The sequence below is a fragment of the Etheostoma spectabile genome, chromosome 13 (genome assembly GCF_008692095.1).
Source record: "Etheostoma spectabile isolate EspeVRDwgs_2016 chromosome 13, UIUC_Espe_1.0, whole genome shotgun sequence".
Taxonomy (NCBI): Eukaryota; Metazoa; Chordata; class Actinopteri; order Perciformes; family Percidae; genus Etheostoma; species Etheostoma spectabile.
Window position 1 is genome coordinate 18493493 of NC_045745.1, and position 20789 is coordinate 18514281.

The 20789-nt window shown below is 37.3% G+C and overlaps 1 protein-coding gene across 4 annotated transcripts in view; it reads left to right on the forward strand.

The window, feature by feature from the left end:
- gabrg2 (gamma-aminobutyric acid type A receptor subunit gamma2) overlaps positions 1 to 12863 on the forward strand; it is a 53738-nt gene extending 40875 nt beyond the window's left edge. The window contains exons 7-10 of one of the 4 annotated variants that reach the window (XM_032534234.1): positions 1042 to 1194; positions 3919 to 4124; positions 5725 to 5748; positions 8482 to 12863. In XM_032534234.1, the coding sequence (XP_032390125.1) occupies positions 1042 to 1194; positions 3919 to 4124; positions 5725 to 5748; positions 8482 to 8763 (665 nt within the window). In that variant the 3' untranslated portion in view covers positions 8764 to 12863. The remainder of the gene's footprint in view (positions 1 to 1041; positions 1195 to 3918; positions 4125 to 5724; positions 5749 to 8481) is intronic. The other 3 variants (XM_032534236.1, XM_032534237.1, XM_032534238.1) reach the window with 3 other exon arrangements.
- The last annotated feature ends 7926 nt before the right edge of the window (positions 12864 to 20789 follow it).

Genomic DNA, 20789 nt, shown 5'->3' on the forward strand with positions numbered 1-20789 from the left:
CACACACACACACACACACACACACACACACAGAGTATATACAGAGCTGAGAAGTGTAGGTTTGTGCCCTGCAGGTTACAAGCCACAGCAAGAGGCCAGGGGAGGTTTCCGACACCGTTAACGGTCTAAAGTTAATCAATAAGCAGACAACTGACTGAGCTGGAGGCCAGGAGTAAACTGCCATTAAACGCAGGAGAACAGACAGACAGGTACATTGGTAGACCGCTAAAGAGGGTAGTAACTATTGGCAAGCATTGCTGCATTGTCAAGGTAGGAGGAATACTATTGAATTGTGTGTGTATTGAGTTTGTTCTTGTACACGCCTGTCTTTCTGTTTGGTCTTGGTTGAATTCACCCTCCTTGCAAAGGGTGTTAGAAGCACATTACATGTGTGTGTGGTGCAAGAGGGTGCACGTGCATTTGTGCTTAGCATGCATTTTAAACAAGCAAGCCGAATGATCCATATTGTCAGGGTCAGGGCTACCTGGACTTGGCTAACCTCAACCACTTAACACCCAACATCTGCTTGGGTCAAACTGCCAGCCCAGGGATGGCTCATCATCAGCTGGATGCTAGTGTTCATGGTCCAGCTAACTACTGGCAGGAGACAAGGGTTTGTGTGTGTATCCAAGCAAGTCCAGTGCTAGCACTCTGAAACACTCTGTTTCCTTTAAGATCTTGAGTTGCCTTGGGCAGACATGCTGTTAAGATTTTGGTTCCACAACATTATGTATTGATCAGCCCATGACTTAACAGGTTTTTTTATCCACGTGTCTGTGTTGACAGCCTTCTTTGATCACAGTACGATAATGTGCTGTCATTCTTTTGAACTTTCTCAGTGCACTACATGTTAGATCAGCTTGTCCTTGTATGGACTGTGAACATAAATGCTCAAGATAAATCACTTAGCATTTTTTACACTTGTGTAATAAAGAAAATTCTATCCTGCATATAAACTTTACATCTTGTATGTGTTGACATACATTCTACAATGCCCTCACTCTCTTTCCTTCTTTTCTCATGTTATTTTTCTCTCTCCAGGAGACTATGTGGTGCTGACCGTCTTCTTTGACTTGAGCAGAAGAATGGGCTACTTCACCATTCAGACCTACATCCCATGCACCCTGATTGTTGTCCTCTCCTGGGTCTCATTCTGGATCAACAAGGATGCAGTACCTGCCAGGACATCATTAGGTAAGACGCAAAAAAAGAAAATTTGAAGTTGTTTCTGCCGCTAGACATACATCATATGATCATATTTGATCATATGATGTATATGCTGAAATCAGTTAAAAAAAAGTAAAAGTATTATTCATCTCTGTGACTTTTCATTAAGCCTTGACAGAGCCTTTGCTCTAGTTCATTTTTAAAATCAGTCAACCTAGTCCAAACACACATATGCTGCAGTTACACCAGTAAGGTTCATTAGCCATCCTGGCCTTAATTACTCTCTACTGTGAAGCACATCCAACCATGTGGTGTTCACACACCACCTCAAACTGAAAAGCAGTCGGCTTAAGCCTCCTCCTTCCTGCCGTTCTTGCCTTTCCTTTTGTCTTCTCCTTCACCATTCTTCCTCCTCCTCTTTTCCCCTCTGAGACAGGGCAGCTGCTTAGGAATCTAGTCCATCTTGATTAAAAGAGCCTATGCTGGCACATATGTTTTCATGCATGCCTTAATGAGGCATTAATTATGCAATACAGCAGGGAAGATGCAGAGATGCAGCCTCAGCAAAATAATAATGCAGGTGGCCTCTTCACTGAATGCAATGAGCAGACACAGGAAAAAAAGAGGGCAAGAGTGAAGATTGCAAGGAAATTTGTCAGCTTCTGAACTTGCCCTTGGCGTCCAGTGGACATCCTCAAAAGTTCACGCGTGATGCAGTTTCATACACATTGCTTAGTCAGCTTTACTTTTGGTCCCTTAAGGCTCTAAATCCTGACCTCAAGTCAATGTGATGTGATCATTAACGAGCATAAATGAATGTAAAACAATCCCTGCAGCCAGAAACCCTCATTCTAGGTCACTAACGTTGTTAATGTGCCAATCATTAATCTCTCTAAAAATAGGTAGTTTTGTTTTCCTCCTGTTTATGCGGCTCCAGACATGATTTGCAATCGAAATAATGACACTATAAATTCCCTGCTAAAATTGTATTAAGAGTCAAATATCTTCATTTTCTTTTGAAAGATGATGTGGGAGGTACAGGAAGCCAGGTAGTTAGGACGTGGATTAATGCAGATGACATAATTCTTAATCCTTCAATGCCATCCAGAAATATATCAATTCACTCGCTATACTGCAATGTTATTCTTGACGCAGACTGATGCCTTTCAGTTCATTTTAAATTTAGACATAAATCACCTTCCATGTACAATATAGACAAGTCCTCTTAAGCATGGTCTATTAAAAGGTTAAATTGGCGTTAAATGGTTGTGATGATGCTGTTGGTAATCTGTTGTAGCAGTGTATTTAATATGTAGTGTACTTATAAACACATTTCTTCATCATGTGGCATCACCTGCTTTGATCTACATTATCATTGGAGACAGACAGAGCAAGTAAAAGGGTTACCAGATGGTGGATAAAGAAATCTTTAATGTCAGTGTGGTGGTCAATGGCAGCTAAACTCATGAACCAGTAAAGTATGTGGTTTAAGGGGACAGTAAAACAGCTGCTCACTCCATCCTCCTGAGCATCTAACTGCAAGAGCATGCAATTAAACAGCCTACATTAATCCTCTTAATCCTCTCTCTCTCTCTCTATCTCTCTCTCTCTCTATATATATATATATATATACACACACGCACACACACACACATACATCATATATATATATATATATATATAGAGAGAGAGAGCGAGAGAGACAGAGAGAGAGAGAGAATTAAGAGGATTAATGGTTTGTGTGTGTGTGTTGTGTTTGTGTGTGTGTGTTTTGTGTTTGTGGTGTGTTGTGTGTGTGTGTAGACTGTATATGTACATAATATAAATTCTACTTTCGTTTGTGTTGTTAAAACCTAAATTGTTGAACTAAATAAACTGGGACTTTTATAAAATAACAATTAAAGAATTTAACAAAAAACGTCACATCCCCCATCCTATTCCAACTTCAGTTATAAAAATTAGTTCAACAATAAGTACACTATATATATATATATATATATTTATATATATATATATATATATATATATATATAATTTATCTATATATATATATATATATATATATATATATACAGAGTTTTACTCCTTGAAGCATAGCTGTGGGTTAGACTCCGACCTGCGGCCCTTTGCTGCAAGTCATTCCCCTTTCATTTCTTCATCTGTCCTGTGGATATAAAAGTCTAAAAAACAAGAAAGAAGAAATTTGACATCCTACACTTAGTTGATAAATGTATGAACACACTGAAAAACTGATGCACAATCTGTAAAAAATCACTTAAACATCTTCTCCAAGTTTAGATCTTCATTAGGACTTCAGCTTGTTTCAGCTTTACTCCAACTGTGAAACTATTTTGGAGAGAATTATTATATTAGTCACAAATGCAATAATTTTGTATTAATTCTTTTTTAAGCACCAATAAGACGTGAGCATCATGCACATTCCATTCCACTACATGACAGATTCAGGAATGCTTGTATTATTGTTATACCTAACATTGTGTTGCCTTTTTTAATATTATGTACAATATGGCAAGTTACTGTTAACAGTTATAAGAAAGGCAGCGCAACATTTTGACAACAAAATTAAAAAACAAAACAATTTTTGAGCATTTTATTAAGCTGACATAGTAATGTAGAATGTGAAAATGACACCTACAATTGAGCTCTATGCAGAAACAAGTCTGGCGGTGTGGTAGTTGTCTTTATTTTAAAAAGATCTAATTTTCTGTGTTCTTTCCCATCTCGCACCAGGCATCACCACTGTGCTGACCATGACCACGCTGAGTACTATTGCCAGGAAATCCCTTCCAAAAGTTTCCTATGTGACCGCCATGGACCTGTTTGTGTCTGTCTGCTTTATCTTCGTCTTTGCCGCGCTTATAGAGTATGGCACGCTGCACTACTTTGTCAGCAACAGGAAGCCTAGCGCCAAAAAGGACAAGAAGAAGAAAAACCCGGTAAGCATCTCTCTAACTGAAGTGATATTTTTGTTTAGATTATGTTTTCTTGTGGTTTCAGAGTCGATCAACAAAGGTTGCTCAATTGTACCTAGCTACAAACATTATTTTATCTGATGCACTATATCTTTTTGTAATGTCTTGATGTAACATATTTACAGTGTTTACAATATCCTTTATTTAGGTGAAATGTCAAGTACTCCCTACATGCTCTCTGTTCCTCCCCCACTGTATTACAGTACAGGGATTAAGTCTTAGAAAAAAGCTATACACTGCTTCCTAAGGGAGCATCTTCCCAGGGGCCACCACACAAATTACTCAATGAGCGAGGCATGCAGCTCAAACGTTTTTGTAATCCGTCACATATCTGTTACAGTTGTAATTGTCACATGACAGGAAAGTTGGAGTCACGGGGGCCTTGAATCCCTCAAGAGATTATGGCAGCTCGGATAAAGGGCTACTCTCGCCATATATATGAGCACTTATAGAGCTGAGAATGTTTACCCTTGACAGCAAGACTAGCACATCTCCATAATCAGCTAAATTTGGCTTATGGTTCAAGAAATAAAGATTTTGCAAGATTTGTTCAAATCTACTACTTAAAGTATGGTTGGGGGAAAAAAGTTAGTTATTTTGCTTTTTTATAACTAGACCAAGTTGCAATACTTTTAAAAGGGTTGTAGGTAACTGAAATCCATCTTTGAAGTCATAGCATTTTGGGAGAATTGGAATTGAAGGATATTCAATCTTTAAATCTTTAAGTATACTGTGCTTTGGTGAACAGGAGTATTGAACTGGAAGGTGGGGTGCTCTAGTATCAGTCTCTGTAACTAAGGTTTTGCACATGGTCTATCTGTCTCGGGGATGAATAATGACTGATGAAGTGGAAGGTGTAATGCCAGTTTGCCATCTCAGAAAGGCTTTTCTAGGTTCTCTGCATGAATTCTCGAGATGGAGAAAGTGGGCAAGAAAAGGAGCTCTTTGATGAAATTCTTTTGATGTTCCTGAATTGTTTAAAGCATGGAAAAAATAGGAAATCGAGGAAATATAAATCAAGAACTTTGAAAGTTTCTCTTTCTATTTGTAAGCTTATTGGGTACACGTGATCTTCTTAAAATGCAAAGGGATTTATGATTATGATCCTCCTCTCAGTGGATTTGTTGAATGCCATATTCTGGAACTGATAACAATGCTTAATGAAGTGCTGTGTAAGATAAATGCTTCCATGTTAATGTGAAAATGTAATGTCACACTCACAGGGAGTATTTGAACTCTGCTTTATGGATAGTGTTAACGTAATCTCTCCAGTTTTGCATTTGTAATATTTTCTAAGGTGATGCTGGTGTAAGAATCATGGGAGATACATATATCCCAACATGCATCTTCCCTGTGTCTGTTTGTAACAAGTATGTCTTTCTACAGTATATTTATTCTCTTTCCATTTTGAGTTACAAAGTAGAGTGATTGTAAATTTTACACATTATCTTGTGTTTATTTATTTTTTCTATTGATGTTTTTTGTTCTCTGTTTACATGTGTTCTTTGTTTTTTGTTACTCTCTTTCAATTCCATGTATTCTTTGTTTCCTGTTTGGACAAAAGCTCCTCCGGCTCTTTTCCTCAAAGGTATATTGCCTGTGTCTGACTGCATGTGTCTGCTGCATTTTGGCTCTTTGAGCCCTCAGCACCTCACTGCTTTTCTGTCTGTTCTCCAGCAGATATGCCTCTCTCTATCCCCTCTTTATCTACCTGCATTCTTACTGTACTCCCCATCAGTTACTAAATAAGTATCAGAGATATTATTAAAAGGGGCACACAGCAGTGCACAGTGCGAAGGCAGCCAGCCAGACGTACTCATGCAACTTTCTAAAATTAAATGAAGCATCCCACACGTCCCGTGTCCAGAGAAATGTAATAGTCCAGGCCCACCGTGGACTCATTCTGGCTCCCTCTGTCCTGTTTCACTCTTTGTTGTTGTTGTAACCACAGTGAATTAGCAGCCGCTGCAACAGCTTCCTGTTCTTTCCCTTCTCCTGCCAGTAAATCTATACCTGCGTGTTTTGCTGGGCTTCTCAACCTGACGCTTCTTACAGAGTCAGCAGAGCCTTAACAGACTGAAACAGACAACCCTTGCCCTGTGATGAGTCTAATTGAAGTTGGAGGTCCAATCAGAAGATTAACACGTTAATCTTTAAACACCCAAAAAGCATCCAGAGTGGCTGGGAGCTAGCAAAGATCTGAATTTAAACCACCACACAAGTCAAGATAATCTGCTTTTCCATATAGTGGTCCACATCAATATTTAATGGGAAAAATATTTTTAGGGTCAGATCTGTTAGATTTTCAGGCTGGACATGAGTCTAAATGTACTGCTGAAAAATTCACCTTTATTTTAACACTCCTATTCAACTTAATACAGATAACCAAGGGATCCTCCAGCAACGTGTCCACCTTTTGTCTTCTCTGAAAGGTTGTCTTCTTTCAGCCAGTTAAAGTTGCCAATGCCACTGTGTTGTTTCTTTGTTGTTGTTTTTTATTTATTTTTTGCTAACACTGACACAGCACAGCTCAGCTTGACCAGGCCCTGCGGCAGGAGGCTGTTAATGCTCCCTCTGCTTGAGCTTCCACTGCGCTTCCTCCAGTGCAACCGATCCCCTTTGAGAACTGAATCATAACCTCTTCTGCTAATCCCCTCATTACCCCAACATACTGTCCGTTAAGGACAAAAATCCTGAAAATAACCCGTATGTTGTTTTGTTTGTGGTTATGTATCGTTTTCAAAGGGACTGCAGGTGTGTGCACTAGTGCTGGGCAAGATGAGAAGTTGTAGGAAATAAACAGTTCAATCAAGTTTAAGTTCTTTAAGCTTGTTTGAGAATGCATGTTTACAGCAGATAATGTTACTGTATGTTCCAACCCGTTCTCACTCCCGGCTTGGGCAGTGCCTGCCAGCTTCAAATACAACACAATAAGCACCTTTCAGCGTGTGTACGGAACACACCGGGCAGGGCAGCAGCTCCGCATTGCTTTAAGATGATGTTGTATTAAGAGTAGCGGTTGCGAGTAGTATGAAAGCCTGAAATTCCGCATAGCGAGGCTAGTTGGGGTGGCAGATGGGTCAAACGATACATGACTTTCACCCTGCAACAAGCATGCCTAAATGGGGCCAAAAACATCCATCAAAAACAGTATTTACTGTTGTGTTCATTGCAATTAAAAAACAATGGATTAACACACAACAATATGTGCTGTAAAACATTTTTGAAGTGAAATTAATGGTGCAGTGCTATATTGTGCCTCTTTATATAACTAGGCTTTTTTCCTTACCCAAAATGTTTTGTGCTGATCAGGGGTTAGTGGGATTTCAAAGGGGAGTACATTATTGAAAAAAAGTTTGAGAACCACTGCCCTAGTTTATTAGCAAGTTCAAGGAATCTCTGCCAAAGGGGGGGAAACATTTAATCTGCCAAATAGCCGGAATTCCAATTTGTGCAAAGGTGGCATGGTATTTCAAGATAAAAGCTGATGAAAACAGTCTGTTTGAATTCTAATTGCCTCCCTTAAAATGACAGTGTAACACAACTCACTGTCACTGTCCTATTTTAGCAATTATTTATCACCAAAAGGGCATGTGCCCTTCAGTGGTGAGCACAGTTTGAAAGGGAGGTTAATTTTAGCCTATTTAGTGACCGAAAGAGTTGTCTGGAGAAATATTGAGCTGTGTGCACATTGTCCTCCTTAAGCTTAGCTTTATGATGCATCATAAGTCAGTTGCGTATCTTATACGCAATGTATCTTATATATGCATTTCAGAAGAACTGCTTAAAACATTAATACAGATCCATATAATATTTTGTTGAGTCACAGGGCACTAATAACATTTTAAAAATTGCTCAGAAAAAAACTACACAGTCATCAGTTGCTACTGTGTTTTCACTGCATTTTTAATGTTGTGCAGCACCAGTAGCATAATCAGAATAAAAAAAGTCATTGCCCAGCACTTGCTCCTTATAGCTGTAAATCAAGCAATATGGACTACTGTACTACAAATATGGCTGCTTCAGCCGCAAATGTGTAATTTGCATCATGGGTTCCACGGGAACAGACCCTTTGTCACTATAAGCCTCACTAATTACAATCAGGGGTGGTAGTTATAGGTCAATTTGTATTTTCTTCTGACATTAAAGGGTCTATTGGCAAGTCAAAGGTGCAAACTACATTCTGCTGACTAATGACAGAAATTGAAGTGGGAGACAGGAAATGGCAGCTCAAATTAGGTCCCCTTTTATGTCAGTGAGGTCTTTATTATGGCACTCTGGTGCTCTGATGGCTAACTGTGTCATTTTGTCCTGTTAAAAGCAGACACCCACGGTAGACATCCGTCCACGCTCGGCCACAGCCATTCAGATGAACAACGCTACGCACATGCAGGAGCGAGACGAAGAGTACGGCTATGAGTGTCTGGATGGGAAGGACTGCACCAGCTTCTTCTGCTGTTTTGAAGACTGCCGCTCCGGTGCCTGGCGGCACGGCAGGTTACACATCCGCGTCGCCAAGATAGACTCGTATGCACGCATCTTCTTCCCCACTGCATTTGGTCTTTTCAACCTGGTCTACTGGGTCTCCTATCTCTATCTCTAGGCCTGGGTGTGTACGCCTGGGTGTGTACCCAGCCTTATCATACAGTTCATTACATTCTACATATGCTCTTTGCCAGCAAGGGACATTTTAAAGGAGGCGACCCACTGAAATACCCACTGATTTATTACATTTCCTTTAATTTATTTTTTTCAAATCCCTTTGAATTTGAGTCAATTTATTTGATAACTTTGACAGACATTGCAAATGTTGTAGCATTACATTGAACTGGTATGAGGAGGTTTGTAAATGTGTTGTGAAAACATTGATTGTGTGAGCAATTAAGAAGAATCCCAAGTTTTGTTTTCATGATTCGATGTTGGACTATTTATTTGGAATTTCTTCTTCATGTCTTCTTAATGGAATTTTTAATTTACTTGCTGTATTTTCAGACTAATGAATGCAATTTAAATAAATAGCAATTCAGATCACAGCAAACACTTATCAGAGAAATCTAAATAACATTACAGTATGTCCTATCTTTTAATTTTACTTTAAAAGTATGTTACGTTTCACTTAACATACACACAATCTAAGCACTTTAATAGAGCTATGTTAGACAGTGACGTTAATTTATTTTTTATTTATTTAGCTTTAGTGTTGGCACTATTAAACATTGCATTTTTCATGTGTGGTCAGAGAGAGAGAGATGATGCTGTTTATGGACAATGCTTAACTGTACAGACACTGTATATATTTTACTATTACATAGTGGTTTACATTTATTGCATGCACCTTTCAGGCCAAAAATCAACATCTTTTATGGTCTTCTATTGTTGGCTATGGAAAAATAAAAAAATGAGCACTGTTGATTATCGTTCAAGATTTAATTATACTATTTTCTAGGAAAATTGGTAAAATTAATTAATAAAAATGTGCCCGGTTTATCCTTTTAAAGCAGCACTGCAGAACTTTTGATATTGTGATTTGGCGCCCCTACAGTTTTAGAGTGTAATTAATTTATACACCAGTGTTGTAAATATGGACAGCTGTACAAGTGCATTTGTTATGATTACTTATGATCAAAACCTAGCGAGTGGACAACTTTGCTACCAAATCCAAACATCAAGCAAGTGCAACAACACAAGACATAGCAAGCCAGCTAAAATGACTTACTAGCCTTACTTTAGCAACAAGGAGAGTTTTCTGTCTATCAGGAAATTCCGTAGATCACTGAGTCAAGGCAGAGCAGCCAGAGGACATCAAAGGACAAACCAGAAAACATTTTCTCCGTCAAATATCATCCAGTTTTACCAATATTAGTGGTAGTGCCATAAAGCATTACAGCAATTTCCTGGGAGATGGTACCCGCCCACCAAAGTTACATGCCAGAACAGGCGTTTGGAGTGCAGCGTAGGAATGACAGAGACATCATTCTCCCAATTGCATGTCATAGTAGCATTAAAATGCTGTTTTTATGGTAATAAGTGGCATAATGTTGCTGTAAGTTGAGGAATCTTCTTTGCATACGGGTGGGAGGATCAGCCCAGAAGTTCAGGCCAGGCAACTGGTTTAATAATTTTTCTTTCAGCTATTAGTACAGTATATACAGTATAGACAACACTGACCTCTCATCCTCTTCTACATGTACTGTTAAAAGCATGCATTAACATAAGGACACACTGCTGTGTATTTTGGTTACGCAAGCTTTTACAAGAGAAACTGTACTAAAACAATTTAGGTGTTCTTATTAAATAAAGTTTTTCCCTTAAGTATAAATGCAACTGCATAACCAGCGGGTGAGTTTCAAACTAATCTACACTTTAATGTGACTGTCAATACAGACAGCTATTGGGAATTTAGACAACCCTGCAGTGGGACAGGGTTCATTTAATGTGTTATCCTTCTAAGATGAGCAATAAAAAAACTAAACTGAAACTAAACAAATGAATTGATATTAAATAAACTTAAGAGCTTCGTTCAATTAAAAAGAAGCATCTGCTTGTTTCAAAAGAGATGTTTAAGCCTTACTATCAAGCATCTTGCTTTCTGTCTCTTTGAGAAGAAACACATTGAGAATGTACATGTAAATGATTACATAGTGAGGGAGCGGATTCACTGGCTGGGCCTAATTTCATTATTGTTTGACTTTTTTCCCCATTAAAATTAGCGTTGAATGCCTCGATGTTTTGTGAAGAGAATTGAGAACACTGAATTGTGAATGCTGGGTATGACAACATGTAACACATGATTTACAATCCCTTACAGAGTACAATTTTGATAGACACCAGTATGCAACAAATGGAGACAGTGCTTCAGTATGATTTATAAACTCACAATGGGTGTGAATCACTTTGTTTATGTACATAAATTATGAACAGAAGAAAACACTTGTCATGCCCTTGGGATTTTTGTAAAAGGGTATATATTTTGTAATTTCAGCATCGTTACAGTATATCACCATACAGTATATTAGACTTATTGTATTATGCTGGACTGACCATGTAGAATACTTGGGGGTAATGGGGTATGTATTTATTTAATCATTAATGGTATTTATTTATTTATTTATATATTAAGAGAAAAATATTTTATGTTCATGTAGCCCCTGAAAAGAAACACAGAATGCTGTCATTTATATCAAAGATACATTTTTGTTTGATGTGTCAATGGAGCTTGAGCTTATTTATCTTGTGTTTTCTATGTTGTGATCGATGTACACTACTCTCACAAAGGCCTGTCAAAGTGTTATATCTGTTGAATTAATAAGTTGCAACATTACCTGTTATGCAGCTTCTGAGTAGTAAACTTGAATATTTTCAGGGGGGAAAAAACACAAAAAACAGTTCCCAAGCCACCAGAAGAAGAACATTTGCTTGTCTAAGTAACTATTAATTATTTCCACATTTTCCACCTCCACAAGGGTCTTCATTGGTCTTGTTACTTGCCATATTTAATAAAGCATCAGTGATTATACTAACATATGCATTTACCAGATGATCTCATATTTCCTGAAGTTCTTTCCTTTTTGTATTTAATGGTGTTCCTGTTATGTTACAAAGCTGCCACTTAGTAGTCTATATCAGTCTTCAGTGTGCACATACTCTATCTTTCACATCTTTAGGAACATAGTGTGTCAGTAGCAATGTAGACTGGTAATCATCAGTGTTCTGTAGTTTAAAGAAGTGTAAAAGAGTGATTACATCTTAAAAAGTGCCAAACTGACACACATGCAATAGAGAATATCAAACAATGATATCATTTGTGAATCCACTTTTACTGCCTTGAAGAAAAAAAACCTTCAGTATACTATAAGTGGGTGTTTACTTGAAGGAAATTATATACAGCGAAGGTTGGACACACTGATATTCCCTCAGACATTGTTATTGTTTTTTTATTGATATGGTACAGAACCAATAACATGACAACAATTGTTTAATTCTACACCAGACTAATACAAACACATTATTGTATCAGGGTAAACAGCAAGACATTTCTGATTCAGACTATATCTGATTTTATCAGTAGGCTGGGGGGGAGCATTTCTCGTGCTTGAACAACAGTGCAAAAAAACAAACATATTTTTTTTTCCATGATGGCAAAAGCTTATTTATTATTTGTATATATATTTTTTGGTGCACTCTACTGTAAATGCAGAGATATAAAGGTGTATGAAAGATACTGTTAATATTCAGTATGTGTGCATGTTGGGTATGTTTTCAGAATTGGGACTAACGCAAGCATTGTTTCATCTGGTCTCAGTCCTTTGGTTGCACAGACATGGACTTTTTAATACACTGTACTTATTTTTGACAAAATGTTTTTAATTTTTTTGGGACCCACAAATGAGACATTTATGTGAACAGCACATGTAGATATTTTCTATTGTTATGTATTTTGTCAAACTACAGAAAACAAACAAAGAAACTGGAATTACAAAGCTCAAAGGTTTCCAAGAACAAAATCAATTTCATATGGTCCTCATTCATACATTATGTTAGTTGTTTGCCATCTATGTACAGTATATTTGAGTATTGTCTAAAAGGGGCACTGAAAAATTCTGTTCGGGTCTGCATAATATACTATACATGTACTGGAAAAAATCCTTTTCATAAGGGAATTGCACATAGTTGTGGAATTTTACAATAAAACGGTTGCATTTATCAATGTGCATAGGTTCATCATTATTATTCATTATGTATTATGTTACCATTGCAATAGTAGTGTTAATTTTGTCAGATGAGACTAGACTAAATATGTTTGTCAACGACCTTTTTTTCCATGACAAAGACAAAACAATGGCAAAACTGCACCAGTGTCCAAAAACACTAAGACTAAATTAACGTGCAATATTATTGACAAAAAAAGACAAGACTAAAATGTTTTGCATAAAATAAAAACTAAGATGAAATCTTCATTTATTTCCATCTACAATTGTCTCTACAGGATTAGAGTCAAGACTAGAGACTCTACATGAGCCCTGGCGCTTATCTAACATGTGTCTGTGTAGGATTGTATTTGCATGAAGGAAGATACTTGATATAAAAACGCGTTTAACAAAGTTGTATTAAACAAAAATCATTCAACAAGTGTTTTTTGTCAAGTAATTATGACATTTAACCAATATTTGAGATGTGTTAAACACCTTTTGACTGAAATGGTTATCAGAAATAATTTCAGAAATAATTTCTTTAAAAAAAGACTAAAATGTTTTGACTAAAACTTGACTTGGATACTTGAGTTTGATGTAGACTAAAAGGACGAGACTTTTAGTCGAATAAAACTTGACAAACAAAAAAAAAACATATGTGAATGACTAAATATGATTAAAACTAACAAGGACATATGGCACAAGACTAAGACTAAATTAAAAATAGGTGACAAAATTAACACTATGCAGTAGTAGTAGTAGTAGTTGTTGCTGTGGTTGTAATATACCATTGGTACTCAATATTGTTACAGATATGTGACATGCACAGACCAAAAAGGAGTACAGGAGTATTATCATCAGAATCTCCTTAAAGTATCATTGATTTATTATTGTATATGACATTATAAAATTACTAATGTATTAATATGTAGGCAACATTCCAATGTTAATTTGATCCAGTCAGGTAAAACTAAATATGCAGCAATGAGAAGTACTGGCATAAGTAAAAATAGCAAAATAGAGAGTTTACCCAAATTAGCTACATGGCCCATTGCAGACTTCATGTTTGATCGTATTTGCAGGGAAAGAGTGGTTGACCAAGCTGTAATTAAAGGAGACTATGCTAAACACATTTATCAAATTTTATTGTCATTTAAAAAAACTGCTGAGTCTAATCTGTCACTCTAATTCTATGTTACTGAATAATTAGGATTGATGGAAATCATTCTTATTTTCTCCTTGTAGAAGCAAAACCCATTTAACAGTCCCGCCCTTCTCTGTGTCATTTGGCCATATTTACACTTCAGCATCTGCCACTTACCTTGATGAGCTGTCAACATTGAAACTGAATGTTTTCTGAGGCTGAGGTAACCAGCATCCATACAGCCACCGTTGGTTTTAAGGATGCAGATGGTGGATGTTATATGTGTTGGAATGACAATGTGTATTGAACCTACAATGTAATAATCCGATTTGTTTATATTTTTGTTTCCAACTTTTGAAGCATATTTGCAAACCATCTGTTGCTGAGTAATTTGATATAAAAATAAAAACAAATGTCATTTTAGTATTAAGCTGTCTTCAGGACATTAGTTTAGGCATTACTTACTCTACCAGAAGCATGTTTTCATTTAATCGGACAGTTTCTCTGTATGAATAGCACAGCCTGTTCTAGTGCTGTCCTGTGACTCTATTCCTTCCAGGAAAGTGCACTTCAAACAGAGCAGCAGTTGGCTGATGGACCCCTGTGCTGGCACCTCTCTCTCCACTGGGCAGTGTGGCAGCTGCAAAGGACAGCCAGTGAATCCCTCTGATTATTACACAACCGTCTGCAATGTACCACAGCAGTGCCGCCACAGCTTGACCTTTCATCAGCTGAGGTACAGGCTCTTCAGCGAGTACAGAGCTGGGAGTGCAGAGTCCTGCATGAATAATGCAGTCAGCACATGGCTCACTTTTTAGGACTTCACCTTTATGCTTTCATCAATGTGTGCAACGAGATATCCAGAATATGAATATACTGAATTCTATTTCTTTAAGTGAAATACCAGTCAACAGTAATATTGTCTGCATATTGTTGTACATATTGGAAATTCTTAAGATATTCCGTTTACAACAGTAAACTGCAGGAAGATCAAAAATTGTCAGAAAATACTGAACAATGAGCATGGTGACAATACACTGTAGTCCGTCAATATTCTATATTTCAACAACAACACCAGTCCACGAAAAGAACAAAACTAACAATGAATTGATTCTTCTAACAAGTACGCCTGACATAGCTTATTCTTCTGTGACATAGTCCACCATGAAGAAACATTATATAACATAAATGGATTGCAATACATAAATGAAATAAATAACATAAATGAATAACTTGCAAACATTGATTTTTTTATGATTTCCAACTTCAATTTCCAACTTACAGAAGCACACAGTTTGAACCCAGCAACACTACGATCCTGCCAATTACTGTAGGCACTCAATTGCCGTTTCTGACAGTACATGTATTTAAAGAAACATTGTCTCAAACAACATTTCAAACAGATTATAGCAAATCAAGTAATAAACTATATGATACATGAGAAGTATCAAAGTCATGAGACCAAAGATACCACTGTTACATAAAATAAACCAAGGACTTCTTAAGGGATGACATTTAGTGAGTTTTGAACTGCTTGATCAATTATTCACATTCTAAAATGTCAGCCATACAATAGTTTGACCTTTCACATTAATTTAGACTATGCCCCCGTGTTAGCACTGAGGACTAGTGGAAGTATGCATCAATGTCTATGTATGCAATTCCAGGTGATGTTTCCGCCTGTGTGTTTGCGTCATGTATTTAACTGTACGTGCATGTTTTTCCGCACCCCTCATTAACAGCTCAAATGTAATATGCTTGGGCTCAGTAACAGTGTGAACGGGGTAATGAAGGGATGGTTGCATAACTTCTTCCTTTAGGCAAGACAGGGATTAATTACCAGGGTTTACTGTCAAGATATTCCAATCCGCAATCATCACAAGCAGATTCTAAAGCAGATGAATAGGATCCTAAATGCACCAATACTACTGCGCACACACACACACACAATATTTCTGAGACTAATGAAAGAAATAAAGCAATTTTATTTATTTACTTCTAAAGTCTTGTATGTAAAAGTTTCTCCTTGAATACGTGGCATTTAATGTAGATTAACTGTGCCGCTGCCAAGTTCCACATCATAATGTTGGTGGTAAATATCTCCAACTTCAAAAGACCACAGAGGACAAACTGGTGAATTGAGGTTAAAGGAAAGACAAATAAGAAAAGTTTTTTTTTTTTTTTTTTCACTTTGGTAACTAACAGAGACTGAAATGCCTGTAGAGACCACTGACATTCATGCTTTCTAAATTCCCACTCAGCTTTGCTTCTTACAACTGCCAGCAGTCTCCTCCATAAAAGCACATATTTGGATGGGATTTCTAACAGTTTTCTGCAGTAATGGAAGAGGTATTTACTTATTTGTGGGCATAATCTAAGATGAACTAAATTTACTATAAATTACATTGCAATGTATGCAATTACTTTGATTTATAAACATATGGTTGAGGTAAAGTAAAAGCCTCAATCCATAACTTTCTGACCATTTCAATAATAGCAAAGGCTTTGTTTTTGTAAAAAATTGTATTATTATTATAATGTCATCTAGGTATTCTATGTTCAAAGATAATCCCTGTTGTGTTTCAAGGTTTGAAAAGCCCTTTATTTTTAGGTGCGATTTGAGCATCTGGTGACTTAGAGTAGAGTAAACAAAATAAGCCATACCGGAAACACTTGTACCCTTAAATACCACTGAAATTATCTGAAGTGTACAGCAGCTGATGTTTTGTCAAATGTGCATTTCAAATGTAAATGCATTTCAGAGTAAGAATTACCATAGGCACTCCACATTTTCCCCCCCGTTTGTTGAACACAAATCTGACCAACTTAAAAAGTCTTATGAGCTTCTTTTCAAAGTGAAAGCTTAGATCTAACACAGTTTGACATCCTTGAACAATGTATTTTTGTAGACAAGGTACATTTACCAGGAAGTGAAAGCATCATAAAGCACTGGCTTTATGGGCAAATTAAATTTAATGACCCTTGATGCTTAGAGCTGCACACTCTAGGCTTCCCGTAGTCCTTCAGTAAAGTTAACCCTTGATTTTAATTTGACCTTCCTGGAGCTTTGGAAATGTTGTAGATGTCTGGATGAGATTTCCAGATTTATGTTAATTTAGATCAAGGGGGGAAAAAATACTATATAAAGTGCCATTGCGAAGTCCAGGAATAAACTGTAAAATATCAGATGCGTGTCCAGAATGGACATTAAATCTTAAAGATTACTTTTCTAATCCTGTGTTGTTTCCTTTTACACTGATGTTGGTGTTTATTTTAAGAGAGAGAAAAAAATGCAGTTACATTTTATTAAACTCAACTCCATATATTTTTGTACTACATCCATTGAATCTAACGAGTCATGTGTTCTCTCAGGTCCAGAAATGGCATCAGCTAGTGCCTAATTTATAAGCAGAACATTTACACTTTAGACACTAGCGAAAAACACCCAACAGCTGGTCACCTACAGCCCACAGGATAAATCTCGGCCGAAACATGTCTAGCACTTGGTCTAATGTAAGCAGTTCATTCTTAGCAAATTTGACAGGCTTAGCAATAATGACATCGGCTTACAGCAAACATTTTTGAAACTTTCTTTTGAAACTCTGAATCTGTTGTCGAGCTGAACTTGGCACCCCACAGGCAAAAACAGAGGTGAGAACAAGGACTGTACTGCATCCTGAGCAGAAATCTACCCAAATCCCACACCCTCTAAAGTTATCGCTCTTCTCATCCCTCCAACCCGCAACTTTCAGCATCACACTTTTGCCAGCAAGACTTTACCACTTCCAAAACAGCCTTGGAAGTTGGAAAGTTGGAATGTGAACAATGAACAGTATATAGAAACCACTTTGCATTAGAGATTTTCTTTAGCACACAGTATGGCCCATTAGTGCCGTTCTCCAAAATGTAAAAGCCTTCTCTACAGCAGATATTTATCTGTATATGTATCGTCTCTCTATCCATTTTTACTTAACCTTTATTTGCTGTAACCTGATGCTATTTGCTGATGCAGTTATACTTTACCCTCAGGGATAATTAAACATTTGTCACATCTGAAGTATGAGGTGGCGGGGAAGTTGTTAAGTTGTTACTTGGGCTGAAATCTTCACCATCTCACATATACATTACCAAATAAGGTTGTGTACGGTCTCCTCTCTGTCCTCAGGTGTTGTCCCGACACAGGAAAACACTGAAGACCAGGAGGCAGGGAAACTTTGTATTCAAATTATACCATATAGATGAATGGTTGGCTGGCTCTGATCAACTTCAAATGGGATTTCTCGGTATTCATGCATGTTTATTTATATCACAGTGATAGCAGCAGTTTAGTGGCAGGTGCAGGTTGGTTTGGATTTCTTGCATACAGTAAATTCATGTCCAAAACCTAACTGCAAAACGGAAGACAAAAATATTTTTGATGTCAAGTGACTAAGGCTGCAGAATTTTAGGAAAACCTCTGATTGTAATATTCAATTGTAATTTAAATTTTGATTAAGATTAACTAAGTTAATAGATAAAAAACGCAACTGCCTCTTGTTGTTGCTCTCCTTAGTAACCTTAAATTATTTTCAATAGAATAAATCACAGATTTAGTTCACATTTAGTAAGATATTACATTAACTAATGATTTTCAAATATAATCGTGATATTCAAAAGTGGAGTTATATTTATTACTAGCAGCTGTTCTGTGGGTGCTGTTAGCTTAGCAGACTGACAGGACAGGACAGCTTTTAAGGTATTGGGCATAAAACGTGCTTAAAAGCTTAACAGTCAGATATTCAGACTTATATTCACTATCCATCAGCTGTCAGTCATTTAAAGTATTATATAATGTAAACAATCAAAATGATACAGAGCGGTGTTTCCGCAAAACCACCTTTGACTGAATAGTAAAGACACCAGGAAGAGTTACATTTTATAATCATGGACATTTATAATGTATTGTCTGACTATGTTTCCCAGCGACTGGTGTCAGCTTAGCCAGCTGAATTGACAGTTGCCTAAAACAGCTTTCACTTTTTTCAGCTGCTTATGACATAATTGCCTGAGTAACAGTGTGGCTCATGATTTGAAAAGTGCAATTTCCGTTAGCATTTGAATTAGCATTTAATTTGGCACAAGAGGGTTGAGTACAGTACAAGACGTATGTCTAAATATAGTGATATCAGCAAAGTGACTCGTATGCACATCAGATCTAATCAGAAAATCTAACAGGATTCATCAGAAAATACATTGAAAAAGTGTTAAGACATTAAATAGGTTATACAGTGGCATTATGACCTACAACAGTCCTGTCAAAAGTCATTCATGCATTTACTCATTTCAAAAGATTAACAACCTTGTAATGGGAAACTAAAAGTCGTTCAAGTTATTTTATAGTGAACTTTCCTAAGAGACTTCACAGCCGTGCATGGACCCTGTGCATCTACTCTGTTCCTTTATAGCATGTTGGCCCTGCAGGGGGAGAAATTTGCAGGTGCAAAGATGTTAAAAAAATGTAATCTCTCACAGTAACTGACTTCTTCACTGTGACTAAATCTGTGAAATTAGAACACTTTGTTGCTTTGGGTTATTCTGCAGATAAGAGTACAGTCTGGCTGATGTTGATTAAAACAAGCCAAGGAAAGTTTAGAGACATTCCTTATTTAGAAACTATTTTGTATCCCCTATATATATATAAAGTTGTATGGCTTTGAAAAAGATGTAAGAGTGGCCGCTGTGATTTCAAATCATCTACGCTTTACTTGCAGCGCAGACACATGGGGGCAGCCACCTGTTCTAATGTTTCATTTCAACCTACTGTAGACTCTCTGGTCTTGCAGGTCACCTTAAATTAGTTGTTCCTGTGTCGCTCCATCAAGTTTTTCTGTCATTACTATTTTTGTCTTATTAATATTTATGAGTAATAAAATAAGACTGAGTGAAACATAAGGCCCGGGCCCATCGCACCAATGTTTGCTCAGCATTGAGTGACTATCAGACAATCAAAGCCGGATGAGTAGAGACAATACCATTACCAGACCCGTTTCACAGTTTGGTTTTGAGATGAACTGTGGGAATGAGCTTTGACAGTATTGCTGGAGCTTGCAAACAGGAGTGACATAATGTTACACGCTCACACGCTCACACACACGCACGCACACACGCACGCACGCACGCACGCATGCACACCCCATATCATTCAGTCTTTAGGGGCCATTATCTTTCTTTGTCCTGCAGCCATGTCACTGCAGATGTCCGAGATTTCCCTGACCCTAACCATAAATTATTAACTATGCACCAATAACCAATGACATAACCAACTTTTCCTCGCAAAGATATTGTGTTGAAGAAATGTTTGCAATTGTACATAAAAATATTTTTAGAAATTGTAATTTGTCCTTAAATGTAATCCAGGGTTTTATAAAACCTTCAAATATTGATGTTCCTGCCGGGTGATAGGATTGGTTCTTATTCTTTGTTGTAAAATTATCACACGTGAGGTGTGAAATCCACAACCAACATGTTCAAGGTGTCCTGCTGCAACTTTAAAATAAGATGAAGGTAACACATTTGACTCTAACGAACAAAATTCTACCAAAGACTTACTCTTGCATTGCCAGACATATCTCCACAGTGCTGTGGAGTAAGGTCTGGCTACTCCACACATACATTTGGGATGGGAGAAAAAACCCTTTGGGTTGTTTGCATCTATGTAAACCAATCAACTTGGATGGTGCTAAGCTACGGACGGTGGCTATGCAACCTGGTCTCGAGAAGGGACTTGTTTTGGTGGAACATTTGCACCCCCCAAAA